Source organism: Aquarana catesbeiana, linkage group LG03 (assembly GCF_042186555.1).
Source record: "Aquarana catesbeiana isolate 2022-GZ linkage group LG03, ASM4218655v1, whole genome shotgun sequence".
NCBI lineage: Eukaryota > Metazoa > Chordata > Amphibia > Anura > Ranidae > Aquarana > Aquarana catesbeiana.
The window spans coordinates 332975179-332998469 of NC_133326.1; the positions used below are offsets into that span (position 1 = coordinate 332975179).

Consider the following 23291-nt stretch of genomic DNA (forward strand, 5'->3'; position numbering starts at 1 on the left):
ATTATTCATTCCTGGATTAGCAGCAGTGATCAAGCCCCTGATGCAGATGTCGCCAATTAAGTGTTTTCTGGATCTTGAATCTCTGCACGGCTGTCTATGCTGCCTAGCTTTGTGGGTGTTGATCTTATCTGGAAGAAATCTTTTGGTATAGGTTTCATGGGCACAATTAACACCCAAGGTTCAATTTTTCTGCACCTGTTTGATGACAGGTGCATATAATTTCAATTTTTGACATCAAGGCCAATTCTTGTTTTCATCAAAAGTACCTCTATAGGATTACGGTGTGAAAGCACCACCAACACCCAAAGCCCAATTTTTCCACACCTGTTACTTCTATCCAAAGTCTGCAAAACAGACACCAGAATTTTTCCCAAAGATCTCTAATCTTGTTCCGAATGCTCTAAATTGTGGCCTCATCATACAGACATACAAACTGGCGCCCCAAGCCGTTGTTTATAAAATAAAGAAGCTTGCAGAGAAAATGTCATTTTTTTTGGCTTTATAAATGTCCTTTTTGCTGCAGTAGGTTCTATACATGGTACAGATGTGCCACTTTATAGGCAGACTAAGGGGACCCCCCCCCCTCTATATAAAGGAATTTTTCATTTTTATTGTTTAACTTTAAGCATCAGTAAATTGCTGCTCATTTTAAAATGATCTTTTTTACAAACTTTCTTTTTCATTGATACGTGTCCCCCAAGGCAGTACCCAGACCCTTTGTATGCCCAATAACTTGTATAAAAGCCTTCAAAATGGGCACTTTGATTTTTCCAGTTCAAGTCCCATAGACTTCAATGGGGCTCGTTGTTCAGCTCCAAACTTTTGGGATGTTCGAAAGTACTGACACAAACTGAACCAGAGGGTGTTCGGCCCATCTCTACTGTACAGCCCCAAAATGAGCTATATAATTGGGGCCCCATTCTGGTGGTGCAGGCCTGTCAAAGAAAGCTTTTAACAAGCTTTGGCATAAGTGGCAACATTTTACCTTTCCATATGCTTTTCACTCCTTTTCTGTCAGTGCTTTCCTGCACCTGTCTGTGTTGTGGGCTTTTGCTATTTCCAAGATGGCTGCAGCAGTGCAATCACACTGTGAGCATGAAAGGCAGGAAGTGATGCAGTTGCTGTGGCCAGTTTACTGGCTTGCCCTTTTCCAAAATGGCGATCTGAGCATGCTCAAGCACTGATATCATCACAAATGGTTTTAAGACATTTTTGGGCAACATTTGGTGGTCTCTACTCACGCACGCTGGATGCTTATGTGGTTGCTGTTTGCAGGTTTTCCTTTTTTATGGCATTCACCTGAGCTCTTCCTATCTCCTTCTCAATGCTTGCTCTGGGATCACTGTGTCATGCTGTTTTTCATTTCAGTCTCCTGCTTTGCTCTGTTTCTATGTGAATGCTGCCCAGTAAGACCACCCATTGCTTGTAAAGGCAAGTAGCAAAGATATTAAGAAAAAAAGAGCCAATATCTACAGCCTTGTAAGGACCTCAAGACGTTAGGAGCCCTCTAAAGGTCAAGACAAGTTGCCATCTAAGAGCAGACATCCAGGCAAGGTGGAACAAGGTCATCATCTCACCCTTATTATCACTGCTCCCCGTCTACAAAGATCACAAGTTACCAGCCCTAATAACTACTGCGTTTGTGGTGGAAAGTCAATGCCGACAAGCTAGTATGTCAAGTCTGCTTGGAGAAAGCAGCATACAGCCCAGCAAGGACCTCAAGATGGAGGGACCCCTTATAAAAGCCAGAACAGTCGCCAGACTTGACAGACAAGCTTGTCAGGCAATAACTTTCCACCACAAATGCAGCAACCATTAGGGCTGGTAATCTGTGGTGTTTATAGACAGGGAGCAATAATAATAAAAAGCTAGATGATGACCTTGATCAACGTTGCCTGGTGCAGGGAGTGCCTGTGCTAGCCAGATGAAGCTCTGCATACACATCTGGATGAAAAATATTCAGGATCAGTGGGCCATATCAGCTACAGTGCCTTGCAAGAAGTCATGTGGGGGACACGGCAAACATGTGGAAGAAGGTGGAGACCAAAATTTTACTTTGTGGCCTAAAAGCAAAAACGCTATGTGTGGCGGAAAAAAACCCACTGCACATCACCCTGAACACACCATCCCCACCGTGAAACAGGGTGGTGGCAGCATCATGTTGTGGGCATGCTTTTCTTCAGCAGGGACAGGGAAGTTGGTCAGAGTTGATGGGAAGATGGATGGAGCCAAATACAGGGTAATCTTAGAAGAAAACCTAATAGAGTCTGCAAAAGACTTGAGACTGGAACAGAGGTTCACTTTTCAGCAGGACAATGACCCTAAACATACAGCCAGAGCTACAATCGACTGGTTTAGATCAAAGCTTATTCATGTGTTAGAATGGCCCAATCAAGTCCAGACCTGAATCAGTGCAAGTAGTGGCTACCTTGTGTCAAGCCAGAGAGGTCTCCATGAATAAGACTTACCAGAAAATATGGGAACAATTTTCAGATCTCACGGAATAAAAGCCTGGAGTCCTTCATCACCAAAACCAGCCCAGGTTCTGCAGTTCTTACAACTGGGGCTGGACAGGGGTCTAGGTTCAAATATGTTTAAAGTTCAGCCTTGTCTGCACTTACAGGAGTTTAAGGAGCCCTTGACCCTCTAATGATGCAATTCTTCAAAGGCTTGCATGAAGTTATAGACCTGCCAGGAAACCATTGTTCCCTAAGTGGGTCTTGCTCATGGTCCTCGGCTTTATCAAGGCCTCATTTCTATACTACAGAATTGGCTACACCCTGCAATCCTACCCTGAAGACCGTATTTCTGGTTACTGCAACCTCTGTGAAAAGGGTGTCAGAACTGCAACCTTCGTATTCAAGGAGCCTCACCCAACGTTCTACCCAGACAGAATAGTCATAAAACCCTCAGACCCTTTTGATCTAACTCTGATGGCCTGCTTAACAGCTACCTTTTCATTCAGGAAAGCTGTTTGGTTCGGGCATAGCTTAAGGCAGGGTCAGTCAGCATCAACACGTACAGTCACCTCCTAGATTGTTAAGGCCATTAAAAGAGCCTACTCTTCACAAGACCTTCCTGTTCCAGAAGAATTAAGAGCGCATTCAATCTGTGGCAGTGCCAGCTCTGTGGACAGAGCAGTGCTGAGTCTCCTGGGACTTTTTGCAAGTAATATGGTCCTCCCAGGACACCTTCATTACTCTTTTATTCGGTGAAACCGGCTCAGCTCGCGACCGTAAATTTGGAAAATTAGTTGTGCATACGCTACTGACAATTACAAAATTTTTCTTGCACCCTCCAGTATGGCAAGTTAGTTCCCATTGTATGCTGCCATGATGCGCCAGGAAAACAGAAAATTGTACACTCACCTTTCCATAATTTTCCTTTGCTGGTGCATCTTCATGGCAGCATAGATTCCCCACACAAATGGTGAGAGTTAAAGAGAATGCTGCTAGCCATGTCTGTCTTTGAGTTATAGTTAACTAGTCCTATCAGGTTGTGGGGGCAGAGCCACAACCCATTGTATGCTGCCATGAAGATGCACCAGGAAAGGAAAATTACAGACAGGTGAGTATACAATTTTCCTGTCCCATAGCCAAAACAGTAAGTGAGAGGATATCCCTGCAAATGAAGGGTATCCCTTGGGGTCCTCCAGGTCAGCACAACTAGTGTTCCCATAGGAAAATGTCCCCCTATTATTTTTCTGGGGATGACCCATAATTTGGGATTTTCTTTTGCTTTCAATGGTAATGGTAAACAGGACAAATATAGAGATATACAATTGCATCTGAAAGTGGGTGGGATTTATTAGGCAAAAAGTGAACATGTTCTCATTGAAGTTGATGTATTGAACGCAAAAAAAAAATGGGCAAGCATAGGGATTTGAGTGACTTTTGACAAGGGAAAACTAATGGCTAGACAGCTGATTTAGAGCAACTTCAAAACTGCAGCTCTTGTGGGATGTTCTTGGTAGGCAGTGGTCAGGACTGACCAAGAGTAGTCCAAGGAATGAAAACCAGACAGCAGCGACCGAGTCATGGGTGGCCAAGGTTTACTGATGCATGTGGGGAGTGAATGCTGGCCGGTGTGGTCTCAGTCAGTGGAAGAGCTGCTGTAGCTCAAATTGCTAAAAAAAGTTAATGCTGGTTCTGATAGAAAGGTGTCAGAACGCAGTTGGTAACGTATGGGAACGTAAGGTGTCAGTGCATCACAGTTTGTAACGTATGGGACCGTGCCACTAAAGAACGGTCAGGGTACCCATGTCCACAGCCAAAAGTGCCTACAATAGGCAAGCGAGCATCAGAACTGGATTAAAAAACAATGGAAGAAGATGGCCTGGTCTGATCAATCATGTATTATTTTACATTATGTGGATGGCTGGATGTGTGTGCATCACTTACCTGGGGAAGAGATGGCACCAAGGACAGTATGAGAAGAACTGGCGGAGGTTGTGTGATGCTTTGGGCTTTGCAATGTTCTGATGGGAAACCTTGGGTCCTGCTATTCATGTGGATGTTACCTTGAAGTCCATGCCTCGACAGGTCAGGGCTGTTTTTGTGTCAAAAGAGGGACCCTCTCAATATTAGGTTTCCTCTGGGTACATTGGCTTCCGCCCACCCACACTCCAAAGACATAGTAGAAGGTTGTTGGCTCCTGTTTAAATTGACCCTAATATATTTGCATGTATATGGTATGAGTGTGAGAACTTGCTGTTCCTTGCACACAGCTCTGAAAGAATGTTTCCTTTTTCTTCCTGTTAGGACAGACATCTTTTCTTCAGATCTGCTGTGGTGAAACGTAACTTATTTTTTTTGCTAACAACTGTTTAGCAGATTTGCAAGGCTGTCCTCTGTTCCCATGTTTTCTAAGTCATACCAAGCAGAGTTTTCAGCCTCACTGATGCCAGCTTTTTTGATCCGCAGACAGTCCCGAGTTCTCTGTTTCTTGAGCCTGTTGGCCTTTGTTTGCTGTGTTGCCCACCACACACACTGCTTTTGGATGCCCCGAAGGTTAAGAACCTCTGTGTCTCACAGTGGATAAGAAAGAATAGAATTTTTAGACGCCCCTTACAATCCTTTTCATTGAGTCTATTGGGGAATATAGGCATCACATGTTCTACATTTGTGATAATTCTCTTGGTAGTGCTTTGCCTTAAGCCTCATGCAAAGGATTTTAAAGGCAGGAAAAAAAATGCATCCAGGAGCAACATTTTGGCAGAAAAAACGCTTGACGTGTGTTAACACATCTAAATGCATGTTTAACGTCTAGGTGAGTTTAGCGCTTGAGCATTGATTCATTTCAATGCCCAGAAAAAATGATTATTCTGGCCAATTAAATCAGTTAACGCCCAAGTGCCTAAACACGTATCTACAAGCATCAAGCCAAAACGCTGCTGCTCGGAGGAAAGGCGTCTAGAAGAGATTGTAAAATGTCCAGTGTGCATGAGGCCTTATAGTGACCTTGTAAAAGATTGCTATTCTTGGCCTGCACTCATAGAACATTCTCATTTTACATTAAATGCAAAAAGCAGCTGGAGCACACTAGAATAGGATAAACTACCTGCAATAAATGAAGCACAACACAAACAGAAATTGCCTGTTTACACTGCCCTTTAAATCAAGGTAGAAAAGGGTTAGAATGATTACACCTCTACAGGTCATGGAACCCCATGGAAGTCAATATTCTCCACAACAAAGACTTTCATCAGAAAAAAAACATTGTCATTATTTCAGGGCACATGTACCCAGATTATGGATATTAAAGTTTCTAAATCTTCTTAAGCAGCAAGAGAGCTTTTAAACAAATCATCACTGACCTTTTTGCTGCAGGCATTGTAAAGTAATTCATCTTTAAAGATCACAGCAGTCTCCGAAGCTTGATTGTGGTGGTTTACACTTTGAAATATAAAATGAACAAAGCACATCCATGTATACTTGCCTCTATACATTTAGTGTGGATCCTGGCTGCTCTCTCCTTCCACTGCCTGTCTCTTCTGACCATATTCAATCATGGCGACAGCCTGCACCCCACCCCTTTTTTCTAGTACACAACAGGTGATTGACAGCCTCAGATATGCAGGTTTCCCAACGAAACTGAATAGGAGTGTGTTCATTCCCTCCACTCAGGTTTCAGATTGAACTTAGCTCTCTGCTACAGTGTGTGAATTCCCACCCCCTGCAAACTGAGAAAGGATCTGATTTGTGTACTTTGGAGGGCTCTGGATCAGAGAGGGGTGCAGATAAAGAGGTACAGCTTATGTGGGAGAATTTGCTTCATCATCATTGAGCACCTGAGGCTATTCATTGCAATAAGCTTATGTAAGGCTACTTTCAGACTGAGACGCTTTGCAGGCGCTATAGCGCTAAAAATAGCGCCTGCAAAGCGCCCTGAAAGAGCCACTCAATTCACTCCCATGTGAAAGCCCAAACAGAGCAGCAGAGGAATAAAGGAAAGCTGAGTACTACATTTTGCTGGGGAGGGTAGACTAAAGTGAACCTGTTGCTTTGGCATGTATTGAAAGCTGATCTCCAGCTTTACTGACTAACTAGTGTGTTGGAGCCAAACAAGCCCAAACTTTTTCCTACACCAACAGGTGCCCCTGCTGGGCATGCTATATAGGCTTATATGAAGCCTCAGCTACATTCTGGGTCTGAGACAAGACCTCCCGGAGTAATGTTCAGACCTTCATAGGCAGCTTTGTATTATATGAAGCTGATTGGCAAATGTAGGCAGATGGCATCATAATCTATATGTTACAGCTGGGATGACCATACAACTAGAGCATCTAAGATTTGAACAGCTTTCTAATAATGATCTGATATTTAAATAAAATTTATGTACAGTGGGGAAAATTATTATTTGATCCCCTGCAGATTTTGTAAGTTTGCCAACTTAAAAAAAAAAAAAAAAAGAGATAAAGGGTCTATTTTTTATCATAGGTATATTTTAAATAATAGAGACAGAATATCAACCAAAAATCCAGAAAAAACACGATACAAATGTTATTTTACTCACTGAACTGCAACTCGCTTTATAAGCATTTGATCCCTAAGCAAAATATGACTTAGTACTTGGTAGAGAAACCCTTGTTGGCAAGCACAGAGGAAAGATGTTTCTTGTAGTTGGTTACCAGCTTTGCACACATCTGATGAGGGATTTTGGTCCACTCTTCTTTACAGATCTTCTATAAATTCTTAAGGTTTCTTGGCTGGCACCTGGCAACTCAAAGTTTCAGCTCCCACCATAAATTTTGTAAAAGGATTAAGGTCTGGAGACTGGCTAGGCCACTCCATGACGGTAATATGCTTCTTCTTGAGCCAGTCCTGTGTTGCCTTGGCAGTACGTTTTGGGTCATTGTCATGCTGGAAGACCCATCCATGACCCATCTTCAGTGTTCTAGCTGGGGGAAGAAGGTTCTCATCCAAAATTTTACAATACATGGCCCCGTCCACTGGCCCCTCAATGTGGCAAAGTTGGCCTGTGCCTTTAGCAGAGAAACTGCCCCAAGGCATAACGTTTCCACCTCCATGCTTAACTGTAGGGATGATGTTCTTAGAGTCATAGTCAGTATTTTTCTTCTTCCAAACATGGCAAGTCGAGTTATTGCCAAAGAGCTAAATTTTGGTCTCATCTGACCACAGCACTTTCTTTGTAATCCTTCTCTGAATCATTTAGATGTTCATTGGCAGACTTCAGGGCCTGTACATGTGTCTTCTTGAGGAGGGGGACCTTGCGGGCACTGCAAGATTTTAATCCATGACGGCGTATTGTGTTACCATCCTTATGAGGCGAAACTAAGCTTCTTGCTGATGGTCTTGTAGCCCATTCCAGCCTTGTGCAGGTCTACAATCTTGTCCCCAACATCCTTTGACAGCTCTTTGGCCTTCGCCATGATCTTGAGGTTTGAATGGAAGAAAGATTCTGTGGTCAGGTGTCTTTTATACACTTAATGAGTTGTCATTAGGAGCACCTTCTTAAAATTGACAGGACTAACGTGTGTGGCACAAGAGCACATACTGTAGCCGGTCTGTGGCAGCCAGAATTCTTGTTGGTTGGTAGGGGATCAAATACTTATTTATTTTACTCACTGCACTGCAACTCCATTTATAACATTTGTATCATTTTTTTTTTTTTTTATAGTGTCTCAGGACCTGCATTTGGAGGGTAATCATGACAGCATTTAATTACATATTAAGCTCAATATTTTAGCCGTTAATGTACTTATTGTTATTCTCTCTCCCTCACCATACAAATACTTGAAAACAACAGACTGAATATAAGACTAACTAAGCTTATACCAATAGTCTTATCAAGAAAAACTAATCACATTTCCCCAATATACAAATAACCTTTAGAGAAAGCCTATACAAACCTGTAAAATAAATACAAAGCTTACAATAAAAAGCAACAAGCAATTTAAAATGTAAAATTTTAAATGTGAAAGACTTTGCCATAAATATATAAAATATTCTTTAGAAAATAATTTACAGCAATACTATTTACATCTTACATCCATGCCACTTGTAAATTATGTTAGTAAGTTTGCCATTAAACAATGAATACACTGAATAATTTTATGGCTAAGGTAAGGATGATAGCAAGTTATATATAGTCCATAAAATGTATTATAATCATGGACAGCGTTAGGAGGTAAGCAAACATTTTTTGCTTTATAATTTTTTTAAAAAAAAAACATTCTTGCAGTTTATTAAAAACTTTCACTTAGCAAGCACACACACCATGCATGGAAGAAAAAAAATTGCATGCATAAAGTGCTAAGAATTTGTGCAGAATCTATGTACACACAAAACATTTAAAATGTAACTACTGAATAGTCCAGTAGGATAAGATTAAGTTGTTAACCTTCAGGTTACATATTAAGCATCCAAGTAATGAGAAAAGTTCATAAGATTTGTCTTTTAACGGTTGTAAGTAGCAAAGACTTCAGCATGTAAAACCGATTCTGAAGGTCAGCAGGAACATCAGATCTAAGTGCAGCCCGTCTCCAGAATTGTGACAGGCACTGCTCCACATCCGTTTCTGTGGCACTCTCATAGAGATGTAACTTCATTTGTGGCCTCCGAATGATTTCATCAGCACGGTCTGTAATTGGAGTTCGTAAGCGGTCTGGAAAAAGAAATTGCACTGTTTTACATTGGCACATATCGCTGCAATAAGAAGTTGCTATTGAATACATGTGATCCTTAACCACTTAAGGACCAGCCTCGTTTTGGATTTTTAGGTGTTTACATGTTTAAAACAGGTTTTTTTGCAGAAAATTACTTAGAAGAAAAACCATATATAATGTTTGGGGGTTCTAACACCCTAGAGAATAAAATGGCGGTCGTTGCAATACTTTTTTTTTGCACCATATTTGCGCAGCGGTCTTAAAAGCGCACTTTTTTTGGAAAAAATTCACTTTTTTGAATAAAAAAAAAAAAAAAAAAATTATAAGACAACAGTAAAGTTAGCCCAATTTTTTTTTAATGTGAAATATAATGTTACGCCAAGTAAATTGATACCCAACATGTCACACTTGAAAATTGCGCCCGCTCGTGGAATGGCGTCAAACTTTTACCCTCAAAAATCTCCATAGGCGACGTTTAAAAAATTCTACAGGTTGCATATTTTGCGGTACAGGGGAGGTCTAGGGCTAGAATTATTGCTCTCGCTCTACCGGTCGCTGAGATACCTCAGATGTGTGGTCTGACCACCGTTTTCATATGCGGGCGCTACTCGCGTATGCGTTCGCTTCTGCGCGCGAGCTCGTCGGGACGGGGGGGGGGGGGGGGGGGGTTTAAAACATTTTTTTATTATTTATTTTACAATATTTTATTTTTACACTGTGTTTAAAAAAAAAAAAAAAAAATGGTGTCACTTTTATTCCTATTACAAGGAATGTAAACATCCCTTGTAATAGAAAAAAAGCATGGCAGGACCTCTTAAATATGAGATCTGGGGTCAAAAAGACCTCAGATCTCATATTTACACTAAAATGCAATAAAAAAAAAAAAGTAATTTGAAAAAATGTGCCTTTAAACAGGCGTGGACGGAAGTGACGTTTTGACGTTGCTTCCGCCCAGCAGTGTCATGGAGACGAGTGGGCGCCATCTTAGCCTCACTCGTCTCCAGACACACCACAGTGGAGGACGCGATCGCCTCCCCCGCTACCGACGGCTCCGGTAAGCGGCGGAGGGCACCGGATCGCGGCGGGAGGGGGGGGCCCCTCTCCCGCCACCGATAAAAGTGATCTCGCTGCGAATCCGCCGCAGGGACCACTTTTATCTGAAAGCCGACCGCCGCACGAAAACGGGGATACCGGGGTTATGGCAGCTAGCTGCTGCCATAACGATATCCGCCCGGCAAAGTTTGGACGTACATCGTCGTGCGGCGGTCGGTAAGTGGTTAACTTCTGCTAGCTTTCACTGTTACAAATACCAGACATGTCCCCACACCAGTCTTCTCTCCCCCCCCAAAAGGTTTTTTTTTTTTTTTTTTTTTTTAAGCAGGGCTAAAAATCACCTGCATTTCACAGCACGAAGCCTAGTATAGATATTAATCTATGAATAAAGATAAAAATGATCCACTTTGTGTGTACCACATTCTTTAACAGCTCCTAGTGTACTTGATAAAATGATTTGAAGTAATTAAAATTATTTGAAGATTGGCAGTTAATGGAGAAATGCCTCCTTGCATTAGTGTTCTACAAAGGAGGGCCCGCTTACATTGGTGGTTATTGAAGTGGGCCCTTATAGTATGCTCAATGAGAGAGTTACATCTGGCGAGAGGAAGAATCTCTCCTACATAAGGGGTCAGTTGAAAGAATGGACTATTTCATTATGGATCAGTGGGAATAATGCCACTCTTACAGTGAGCAAAAATACCCTGCTGTCAAGTGGCACTGGCCCCACCACTATACAGACACAGTCAGACAGTAGACCACTGCTCAAGGAAACCTTGCTGAGAATAACTGTCCTAGACTGCTCTTATTATGGACCACAACTTTTGAACAAAGGTGTTATTTTTTTTTGGGGGGGGGGGGGGGGGGGTTCTTCACACACACACAGATTACCTCTAGAAGGACTATCCATAATAAGAGTTGTATGGAACGTGACAGTACTTTTCAGCATCGTATACCTCTACTGTGCTGTGCATAATTATAATTATCAACTTTTCTACACATCTTTTGCCATAAAACAAAGATCAATATAGCAATGTAGTTAAAGTGGCCTCCACTAAATTACCAGCACATGCTTACTTTCAAAATGCAATTCCCTGTACACAAGGATGGAAGAAAGACCTTGACATGTACAGTTGTGCTCATAAGGTTACATACCCTGCCAGAATTTATGATTTCTTGGCCATTTTTCAGAGAATATGAATGATAAACACCAAAAACTTTTTTCACTCATGGTTGGGGTTTGGCTGAAGCCATTTATGATCAATCAACTGTTGACTCTTTTTAAAATCATAATCACAACAGAAACTACCCAAATGACCCTGATCAAAAGTTTACATACCCCAGTTCTTAGTACCGTGTATTGCCCCCTTTAAACATCAATGACAGCTTGAAGGTATTTGTGGACGAGACTATCTTCTCAGGCGGTAAAGCTGCCCATTCCTCTTAGCAAAAAGCCTAAATTCTTGGGCTGTCTCGCATGAACTGCATGTTTGAGATCTCCCCAGAGTGTCTCAATGATATTGAGGTCAGGAGACTGAGAGGGCCACTCCAGAACCTTCACTTGATTCTGCTGTAGCCAATGACAGGTCGACTTGGCCTTGCGTTTTGGATAATTATCATGTTGGAACGTCCAAGTACATCCCATGCGCAGCTTCCTGGCTTATGAATGCAAATGTTCCTCCAGTATTTTTTAATAACATACTGCATTCATCTTGCCATGAATTTTGACCAAAATTTCCTGTGCCTTTGTAGCTCACACATCCCCAAAACATCAGCTATCCACCTTCGTGTTTCACAGTAGCAATGGTGTACCTTTCAGCACAGGCCTTGTTGAATCCTCTCCAAATGAAGCATTTATGGTTGTGGCCAAAAAGTTCAATTTTGGTCTCATCACTCCAAATGACTGTGGCAGAAGGTTTGAGGCTTGTCTCTGTGCTGTTTGGCATATTGTAAGCAGGATACTTTATGGCATTTGCGTAGTAATGGCTTTCTTCTGGCAACTCGACCATGCAGCCCATCTTTTCTCAAGTGCCTCCTTATTGTGCATCTTGAAACAGCCACACCACATATTTTCAGAGTCCTGTATTTCACCTGAAGTTATTTGTGGATTTTTCTTTGCATCCCAAATAATTTTCCTGGCAGTTCTGGATGAAATTTTAGTTGGTCTACCGGACCGTGGTTAGGTTTCAACAGAATCCCTCATTTTTCACTTCTTGATTTGAGTTTGAACACTGCTGATTGGCATTCTCTTTGATACCTTTTTATATCCCTTTCCTGTTTTATACAGTTCAACTACCTTTTCCCACAGATCCTTTGACAATTCTTTTGCTTTCCCTATGACTCAGAAACGTCAGTGCAGCACTGGATGAAAGATGCAAGGGTCTGTCAGGAGTCCAGAAACGCATTGATATACATACGTGTGTATATATGTACACACATACACTAATTACAAGAAAACAGATCACAGGTGAGGATGGTTATCTTTAATAGCCATTCAAACCCCTTTGTGTCAACTTGTGTGCATGTTATCAGACCAAAATCATCAGGATATGTAAACTTTTGATCAGGGTCATTTGGGTAGTTTCTGTTGTGATTATGATTTAAAAAAGAATAAACACAGTTGCTTGATGATAAAATGGCTTCAGCCAAACACTAACCATGAGTGGAAAAAATGTGTGTTATCATTCATATTCTCTGAAAAATGGCCAAGAAATCAAATTCTGCCAGGGTATGTAAGCTTATGAGCACAAACTATCTTTTTGTTTTTGCCTTCACATTAATCACAAGATACGGGGGGCAGAGCAGTGTGTATTTCTCATGAAAGTAACTTATGGGAGCACAAAAGTTTGTGACATTTGGGTGGTCATTTACAGTGTTTCATACCACTTTTAGAACAGTAATATACTTTGTGGTGTTGGCTAGCTTTGCAGGAAGGTGGTTTGTGGTGTTGGCTAGCTGCACGAGGAAATATATCATGCACAAGATACAGTGCCTTAAAAAAAATATTCATACCCCTTGAAATTCTCCACATTTTGTCATGTTACAACCAAAAATTTAAATGTATTTAAACTGGGATTTTATGTAATAGACCAAACACAAAGTGGCACATAATTGTGAAGTGGAAGAAAAATGATAAATAGTTTTCACATTTATTTGTAAAAAAAAATTGTGGCATGTATTTGTATTCAGCCCCCGAGTCAATACTTTGTAGAACCACCGTTCGCTGCAATTACAGCTGCAAGTCTTTTTGGGGATGTCTCTACCAGCTTAGCACATCTATAGAGTGAAATTTTTACTTATTCTTCTTTGCATATTAGCTCAAGCTCTGTCAGATTGGATGGTGAGCATCTGTGAACAGCAATTTAAGTCTTACCGCAGATTCTCAATTGGATTTAGGTTCGGACTTTGACTGGGCCATTCTAACCCTTGAATATGCTTTGATCTAAACGATTCCATTGTAGCTTTGGCTGTATGTTTAGGGTCATTGTCCTGCTGAAAAGTAAACCTCTGTCCCAGTCTGCAAAAGACTTGAGACTATCAGGTTTTCTTCTAAGATTACCCTGTATTTGGCTCCATCCATCTTCCCATCAACTATAACCAGCTTCCCTGTCCCTGCTAAAGAAAAACATCCCCACAACATGAAGCTACAAAGACCATGTTTCACGGTGGGGATGGTGTGTGCAGGGTGATGTGCAGTGTTAGTTTTCCACCACACATAGCGTTTTGCTTTTAAGCCACAAAGTTTAATTTTGGTCTTATCTGACCAGAGCACCTTCTTCCACGTGTTTGCTGTGTCCCCCACATGGCTTCTCACAAACTGAAAATGGGACTTCTTATGGCTTTCTTCTTGCCACTCTTCCATAAATGCCAGATGTGGAAGTGAACGACTAAGTTGTCTTGTGGACAGATTCTCCCACCTGAGCTGTGGCTCTCTGCAGCTCCTCTAGTGTCACCATGGACCTCTTGGCTGCTTCTCTGATTAATGCTCTCCTTGCCCGGCCTATTAGTTTAGGTGGACAGCCATGTCTTAGGGAGTTTGCAGATATGCCATACTCTTTCAATTTTCAGATGCTATATTGAACAGTGCTCCGTGAGATGTTCAAAGCTTGAGATTTTTTTTTTTTTTTTTAAACCAAACCCTGCTTTAAACTTCTCCACAACTTTATCTCTGACAAGGCTGGTGTGTTCCTTGGACTTCATGATGCTGTTCAATAACAAACCTCTGAGGGCCTCACAGAACAGCTGTATTTATACTGAGATTAAATTACAGACAGGTGAACTCTATTTACTAATTAGGTGACTTCTGAAGGCAATTGATTCCACTAGATTTTAGATATGAGTATTAGAGTAAAAGGGGGCAGAATACAAATGCACTCCACACTTTTTTTTACAAATAAATATCTGAAATGTTGAAAAAGATTTATCATTTTCCTTCCACTTTACAATTATGTGCCACTTTGTTGTGTAATATAAGATACATTTACGTTTTTGGTTGCAACATGACAAATTGTGGAAAAAAACATGGAATGTTTAGGTTAGTCATATGATTGAGGGTTCACTGAGGCGCTACAGGAGTTTGGAATCTTTTCAATTATAAAAGGGCGGGGCTATTAAAAGTTTTTTTTTTTTTTTTTTTAAGGGTCTGGAGGTCAAGGAGATGTTTATTCTTCCAGAAATAGCCTAAAGTTTAGTTCATGGTTCATACCATTTGGCAACAGAGTACCCTATGCGAAGATCTCTTTTGAACCTGTTGTAGGATTCTGTCAGAGTCCCCCCTGCTTTTTGGGAGTTTCAGGGCTATTATGCCTTTCACTTTAAGAGCATTCGTTTTCCTGTTGTGGTCCTCCCTGAAGTGCTGCACCATGGGGTTTAATTTTTTTGTCAGTCACTTTCAGGTCGTCCCCCCCCCCCCTTTCTGATTGAGCAAATGTGCTCCCCAATACGTACTCTTAGGAGTCTTTGTTTTTTCAATGTATGAGCTATGACAAGGGTACTCAAGCATGTATATGACTGACTATTGAACAGTTGATTAAGCTTTTCATTTCATAGGTTTTAGTTGGCTCTAGGTTTGTGCATTTTTTTTTTTTTTCAACAAATGGGCAGATGTTGCAATGTCCACAAGCATACATCCCTGTTTTTTATTTTCGATCCTTGGGGGGAGGTTTTGAAAATACTGAGTGAACCAGGAGGTCTTTAAGATTGCTAGCCCTTCTTGCAGCCATCTGAGGTTATGGACCCACTATCCTGGGATGTTTGGGGTTGGAAGTTAGTATATGCCAGTGTTTATTCAACACTTCGCTGATGGTTCTCCAAATTTGGTGATCTATCCAATTTGGTCATTTCTTACGTTGGCTTCATTGCTTCTTTGTGTATCACCCGTTTGCAGAAGTTGCTCTGTGTTGGAGGCCCTTCTCAGGGTCTTATGAAGGTATCCGCTTTGCCTAAAATGCATAGACCGGGAATCTGCTTTTCTAAATGGCTCTGGTTCAGTACAGTTCCTCCTGATTCTGAGGAAGAAAAGAACAGCTGCACACCACAGGGATGTTCCAACGATTTTATTCCAGAAATAGCTGATTACAGCCAAGACAGAGTGTCCGAACCCAGGAGGTGGCCATGGTTTGAAGAAGCACTGAGGTCAATGTGAAAAACGCACACGTCACCTTCTGGGTTCGGACAGTCTTTTTTGGCTGTCATCTGTTTTTGGAATAAAATCATTGGAACGACCCTGTTGTGTGCAGCTGCGCTTTTTCCTCCTATTGATCATTGATGGCGAGCCGTGGCTTACACCCAGCGCATCCAGACTGTAGTGATTGATCACCAGGAGCGACTTCTTCCTCGTTTGAATCTTCTGAGATACTGACCCATTGGGATTCCTTGTACGAGGAGCTCTGACTGGTGGCGAGTTGCATGTAGGAGGGTGTTTGCTGCAGTCTCCTTCCTGAACATTGATGTAGTTATAGATCCGTGATAAATACTGATAAGATTGAGGAAGGAAGTTCTGATGAACTCATGTAGTTCTTCAGTAGTGCCTGTCCAGACCATCCATACATCAATGGAGCGTGTCCATGTACTCGCATGGACACCATAGAGGGGTGATGGGTAGACCGGTTCATCCTCCCAGAGACCAAGGTGCAGGCAGGCATACGCCAGTGCCCAGGGGGCTCCCATGGAGTTCCCTCTTACTTACTGGAAGAACTTTCCAAGAAATTGGAAATAGTTATAGGGCTCAGGACAAAACACCAGCAGTTCAATAAATGAACTCATTCTGGGTCCCTATTGTTGGATGGGGTTTGTTGAGAAAGTGTGAAACAGATTTTAGGCCCCATTCATGGGATATGGAGGTGTAGAGTATTTCCACATCTACACCAACCAGTAGGGACCCCTGCAGGATTCACATGTTGCAGCTTCCGGAGTATGTCTGCTGTGTCCTTGACATAGGCCTGGAGCTGGGTAACCATTTCCTTGATCAAAAGATCAAGGTATTTTCCAATTCTCTCAAGGGGCCTCCCACTACAAAAACTATAGTTTTTTTGGGATGGTATAGAATACAGGTGTGTTGCATGTTTCCACTTTGAGGTATTTTAGTTCTCTTTTTGAGATTAGTCCAACTTCTGCCAAGATCAGTTTGTAGTTACGTTCAGAGATAAGGCCAGAGAAAGGGTTGCCTATTAGTTTCATATATATGTTGACTCATCTTTACCTTGGCTTTCAAGCTCTTCTACACAATCTTTGTCATCCATGATGAAGATATTGCTCCCTTTGACAATGCTTTTGCTCACAATGCTGGTATCATTCTTTGAGGGCCAGACATTCATCTTTGTTATCCGAAGATTGTGTATCCCAGTCCATTGTCCTAAGGTCTGAGTGTACAAAGGCCAGGAACATACTTATCACTATTCAGAGATGGCATCTTGGTGGATCTTATTCTGAGGTTGGCTTCCCTCTTCCATCACTGCTTTCAAAGCTTGGATCAGAATTTTCCTCCAGGAGTTCTACTAGATCCTCAACCACTGTTTGCTCCTGTGCAGTGGTGGCTTTGCTCTCTGTTCAGTTATTTTAAAAATTAAAATCATGAGTGGGAACATGCGTTTCCACTACACAATGAACAGGGCCTTAAAGCTCCTTCTGTCTCCTGTTTGGAAATGTTATACACAGCTTAGAGCTGGTTCACACCAGGATCGCTCTAGAATGTGCAGGTTCAAACTCATGCGGTGCGATTTTGCATTCAATTTGAACAGACTGCAAATCGCACTGGAACATAGAAAAAAATAAATAAATAAATATGTGCCATACAATGCAACTTGGTGCCTGCAAATGCACTGCATTTGCGTTAAGATTCCATTAACATTACAATGGCACCACCATTGAATACGGTACAGGAAACATGGATGGAAAACACTTTTCCTGTAGCGTTTTGGTGTGAACCGGCCCTTAAAGCCTTAATAAACCAACAATGTAATATATTACACTTTACCATATGTGGTGACTTCATTTGTTTTTTTTTGGGGGCTTTTTTCCTGTTTTTACCTCGTGATCTAGCCAGTAACAGTTCTTGTATTAGAATGCCTTCACTCTGGATGAAGGAGCAGTAACATCTTTGGACAACAGAATTGTTGGTCTGGGGAGAAGGGAGTGTTAGCTGGAGTTCAGCTTCAGTTTGTTAAAGTATTAGATGCACTAGCAAATTTAGATACACCAAGTAGTTACAGCAAACATTTTTTTTTCCCTACGAGATACAGGTTTTACATAAATACCTATAATAATTGTCCTGTAAAGGAAAAATGTGTATACTAATCTAAGGGTGCTCTGGTCTGGGCACATGATTCTCTCCATCCTGCACACTAATAGTTGCCCAATAATTGTTCACACAGATATTCTTCTAAGACAAAACCGCACCTTTACTTTCTTAAATATTCAGGTTTGAATATTACCATTTTGGATTGACCAAGAGCATTGTAGTTCAATAATGAAATACTCAAAAATTCAACTTGACTAATAATTGTGTAGAACAGGATGAGTGATCACAACTTGCCTATCAAGAGCTGAGAATTTCAGATCTGTCTGTGGGCCTGTTTCATCATGCCATGGTCCAAAAAGAACAAAATGCTTCAGCTGCATTTTGACTACAAGTGTGATCACATCTTGAGCTGCTTTTGAAGAAATATTTTCAAACACTTTAAAGTAATTATAAAAATATGCTGTGTCAATGCAATGTTCCTCAAAAGGTTTGAGAAAAAAAAAAAAAAAAAAAAAAGTTAAGAATTAGCAAATATAGGGCTATATTGCCACCTACAGAAAAGGACACTAGCCACAAAAACTGAAGGCCTCTGCCCTTTTAAAAACGCTGACGCCTCCAGCTGTAGCAGGCAGTCCAAAGACCTGTGTGTCTTGCATTTGGAATTTACAGGCAAGTCAAAATGCCAATACTCGTACAGAACAGGCCTTCGTAGTCAGTTTATTGCATGGAAACGTCCCATGGTCTGAGGGGTTGACAACAGAGGAAACAGGCCCACAGAGAACAAGGGTCAACAGACCTGAAAACATTGATGACACCTTGAAGCACCTTTGCGTAAACGAATGCTTGATGCGAATAAGCCCATCACCTATGGACAAGAGCAGAAAAAACAAACCCCAAAACACTGCAGTCTTATGGGGGGGGGGGGGGGGGGGGGGGGTGTGTGTATGTGCGATAATAGTAGCATATAGCCCATGCTCTAGGTCAGGGATATTGGTGTGCCACGTGAGATTTGCAGGTGTGCCCTGGGAGTTTTGAAAATAGGATTAAGTCATACTTACTTGTAAAATCCTTTTGAGTACATCATGGGACACAGAGTCAGGCTAATATTCATTACCTGCTGGGATGGCCCAGAGCAATAGCCTTCAGGGGAGGGAGACACCCTGCCAAACAATAGCCATCAGAACTTATACGGCAGCCCGCAGTACACTGCAGCCAAAAGCCGAATCCTGCTTTAACAGCCACTTGATAAAATTTTGTGAACGTATGCACTGAAGACCAGGTAGCAGCCTGGATGGCAAAAAACCCAGGAGGTTCCTACACCCCTGCTAGAATAAGCTCTCACCCTAAAAGGGAGGAGCTTTATGTTTCAGACCGTAGGCCTGAATGATCAATTGACAAACCCAATTGGCAATGGAAGCTGCCTGCCCCTTCTTGGCTTTTTTTTTTTTTTAACCAAAAGTCTGATCCTTGGATCTCCGCAGATCGACAAATAAACCTTGACTGTCTGGACAAGGTCCAAAGAATGCAGTCGTCTCTCTTCTGCCAAACGAGGCTGAGAGAAAAAGGAAGGCAAAATAATGTCCTGATTTAAATGAAAGGCCGACAACACTTTTGGTAAAATGGATGGAACAGGTCCTAACACGACTGTCATGGTGAAGGATCAAATACGGTTCCCTGCATGAAAAGGGTTGCCAACTCCGACACCCTTCTAGCCAAGGTGATAGCCATCAGGAAGGCTAGCTTGCGTGACAGCAAGTCTAATGGAATTTCCTGAATAGGTTCAAATGGTTGAATCCTGTGCAACAAATATGGAAGAGGGATCGAAAGGAAAGCATAAACCAAGGAGTACTGGCTCCATGAAACTATCAGAGCATCTGCTCCAATTGCCAGAGGAGCTCTTGTTCGAAACACAAACTGCTGTAGCTTGATGCCGAACCTTGATGCCAGTAGGTCGACCTCTGGCCATCCCCAACATTGTCAAATTTCCTGGAACACATCTGGGTGTAGGGACCATTCCCCGGGCAGATCTGCTGGCGGCTGAGAAACTGCCTTCCTCTTCTATACTCCCGGGATATGGACTGCCAATATAATAATTGGCACATGTCCCTCTGCCCAGGCTAGTATGTAGTTCACCTCCTTCAGAGCTGAAAGACTCCTGGTACTGTCTTGGTGGTTTATATAGGCCACTGCCATGGTATTGTTAGACTGAACCCTGATGGCGCAGTCCTGAAGCTTCACCGTCCAGGACCGTAGGGCCAGATGTACTGCCCATAATTTTAGGACATTGATGGACAGGGTCTGCTCTGTCCCTGACCATTTCCCCTGAGCTGTGAGCCAGTCTAGGGTCGCTCCCCAGCCTGAGAGACTGGCATCTGTAGTCAGTAATCTCCAAGTTACCAGGAAAAAAGGATTTTCCCTTTCGCAGGTCCTGATCCTGCAACCACCAGTTTAGGCTTAAAGCATGCCTGAGGAGATAAGCACATTGGATAATCCAGGGCTTTTCTTCCTCTGCTCCAAGCCAACAAGATGTCTTGTTATAAAGGCCTGGAATGGAACTGGGAATAGGGCACCGCCTCGAAGGAGGCTACCATGCTCGCTAGAAGACTCATACAGAGCCCCTTATCTGACGCACCTGATCCTTCAGGGCACAGATCCTTATGGGTGGGCAAGAATACTCTTGCTTGGACCCTGTTTAGAATCAGACCCAAATATCTATGACTTTGAGCTGGTCTCAAGGCTGACTTCGGTATTTATGATCCAGCCTAAGCTTTTTAAATACCTCACTGTGTATATTATGCTCTGTTCTAGAGCCTGAGTGATCTGAGCAGGAGGTAGTCTAGCTACCCGAGCACCAGAATTCCTTGGGCCCTTAAGCGACTCAGTACTGGTGCTAGGACCTTTGTGAACACCCAGGGAGCTGTAGCAAGCCCAAAGGGTAGAGCCACAAACTGAAAATGACATTCCTCTACTGCAAAAAACATAGGAACTTCTGATGAGGCTGAAAGATAGGTAGGCATCCTTTATATCGATGGAGGCCAAAAAGTCTCCCCTCTGGATTGAGGTTACTACTGAGCAGACAGACTCCATCCGAAAGGACTGGCTCAAAAAGATACTTGTTTAGGGATCTTGGGTCCAAAATGGGCCTTGTGTCCCAGTTTGGGTTCTGAAACGTACATAGGTTTGAGTAATACCCTGTGCCCCTTTCAAATACCGAAACCTCTACAATCACTCCTTGATGCACTAGACGTAGTGCCTGAAGCAGTACCTTTTTTGGAGGATCCGAGGGAACGCTGGATCTTAGAAACCCGAGGAGGCACCCCTCACAACTCCAGCTTGTAACCGCAAGATATAATTGAGATGACCCACTCGTCCTGAATTGTTGTTTTCCAAATGTCCGCAAAGTGCAGCAGCCTTCCCCCCCACCCGATGGAGCGGGGGCATCCCCTCAAAAGGAGGGCTTGGTGCTAGTTTTAGAATTGTGGCCCTGGCCCTAGCACCCTGATGGCGGCAGAACTGCCCTGACGTTGAGACATTTGAGGGAGCAGTCCCTGGGTTTTAAACAAGGGACATTTGGTGCTTTACTTCACAGGAAGTGGGAGAACTCCTCTCTGGAAAGCTTTTGGATACATTTGTCCAAGTGATCACCAAATAAACGTTCCCCATGAAACGGGACCCCTGCCAATAACCTTTTACAAGGAAGCTCAGCTAACCAGTTCTTAAGCCATAAGTGTCTGCGCATATGTACAGACAAGAAAGCCAGACAAGAAACCTGCTGTATTGAATCCTTTAAAGCATCAACAGCAAAACACAGCGCTCGAGGAATATCTGTTACTTTCAGGCAATAAAATTTTTTTTTTTTTTTACTCACCTCTAAATGCCTGTTAGGAGGTCCCTCGTAGTCTGCCTCCTTCGGTGCCTGGGCTCCTGACATCACTTCCCTTGGCGCAGGAAGGGAGATCACCTCTCCACCCTCCCTCTTGTCAATCATCTGGGACACGGGACCGGTCCCAGATGATTGCGGGGCCAGTAACAGCATGCGGCAGGGCATGCGCAGTGGGCACCCGGCTGTGAAGCCACAGCCGGGCGCCCCAAGTTAAAATGCCAGCGCCGCCGAGCGCACGCGGGGGGGGGGGGGCTTCGATCCCCCGCATCGCTGGACCCTGGGACTGGTAAGTGTCGGATTAAAAATGTCAGCAGCTGCAGTATTTGTAGCTACTGGCTTTAAATTTTTTTTTTTATGGGAACCCCACTTTAAAAAAGAGACTACTGCATCTATGGCTGGCATGCACCATTTAATGAACTTTTCATCCATGGGATATATAAGGGAAAACCTTTTAGGAGGCAAAAAAGTCCTGTCAGGATGTTCCCAATCAGCATACACCACCTGTTTCAACAGTGGGTGTAGCGGGAAAGTCTGTGCGACCTGAAAAGGTCTCAGGTCCCAAATGGGGACCAGGGGGGCTCAGTCACCTCTGCAAGAGGCAGCTTAAAAGGCAGAATGAACCATTTTGGTCAAAGTCAGGGTCAAAAACCTGTGACTCTGGCAGATATCGAGTGGATATCTTTTTGTCCAGATTTCTCAGAAGCAGACTCATTTGCTGGGCACTCCACTGAATCCTGAGCTTTAAGCTCTTCCACATCCTCAACCCATTCCTGCTCCAGACGAGGAGACTCTGGGGGGGGGGGGGGGGGGGGGGATCTGTCACGCTTCCTGCCACCCTCCGGGATGGAGGCAATCATGCCGGCAATCCTGTGCTCTAACCCGGTTAGGGCTGAGGACAGTTCATCCTTCGTGAGAAAGGGTGAAGCAGCAGCATTGACTGTAGGCACAATACCAGATAGGTGCAGCGGCTCAGATTGCCTGGGAGGCAATAGGGATACAACTAAGTTCTTCAGGAACTGATGACATAGGTGTGCCCTTTCCCTGTGGGGTTAGTCTTGCTCCTTTTTTGGAAGACATTCATGCAATGCCTGCAAACAGAGTATTTGGGTGTAATTAAAACACCTCAGAAGGGAGACCCTTTAATTGGGCTCACCAAGCTCCTATGCAACAATCCTGCTAAGCACCTTTAGCCTGCCAAGCAACACCTGGTGACTCACATCACCCAGGTAAGGAAAAATGAACCACTGCAAGTGTTTGAGAAGGCAGCTGTGGGACAAAGAGCAGGCTCTGAACAAAGTACCACATGCTTTGCCCACGCAGCTTAAATAAGCTGGGTGTGCGCTGGAACATTCTATGCACGTGCGAGGTCCCGGTGAATGGGTGTGACTGTATTCGCGTACGATGCAAACTTTTGTGCGCCCAGGTAAAGGCTACGGCGCATGTGCGGGCGAACAAACTGCTGAGCCCAGCGGCACTCTAGCGAACACACG

At 43.0% G+C, this 23291-nt stretch overlaps 1 protein-coding gene across 4 annotated transcripts in view; it reads right to left on the reverse strand.

Moving 5' to 3' along the window:
* Nucleotides 1–6959: 6959 nt before the first annotated feature.
* Nucleotides 6960–23291, reverse strand: part of SIMC1 (SUMO interacting motifs containing 1) — a 138611-nt gene continuing 122279 nt past the window's right edge. Inside the window, exon 9 of one of the 4 annotated variants that reach the window (XM_073620540.1) lies at nt 6960–9126. In XM_073620540.1, the coding sequence (XP_073476641.1) occupies nt 8903–9126 (224 nt within the window). In that variant the 3' untranslated portion in view covers nt 6960–8902. The remainder of the gene's footprint in view (nt 9127–23291) is intronic. The other 3 variants (XM_073620538.1, XM_073620537.1, XM_073620539.1) reach the window with 3 other exon arrangements.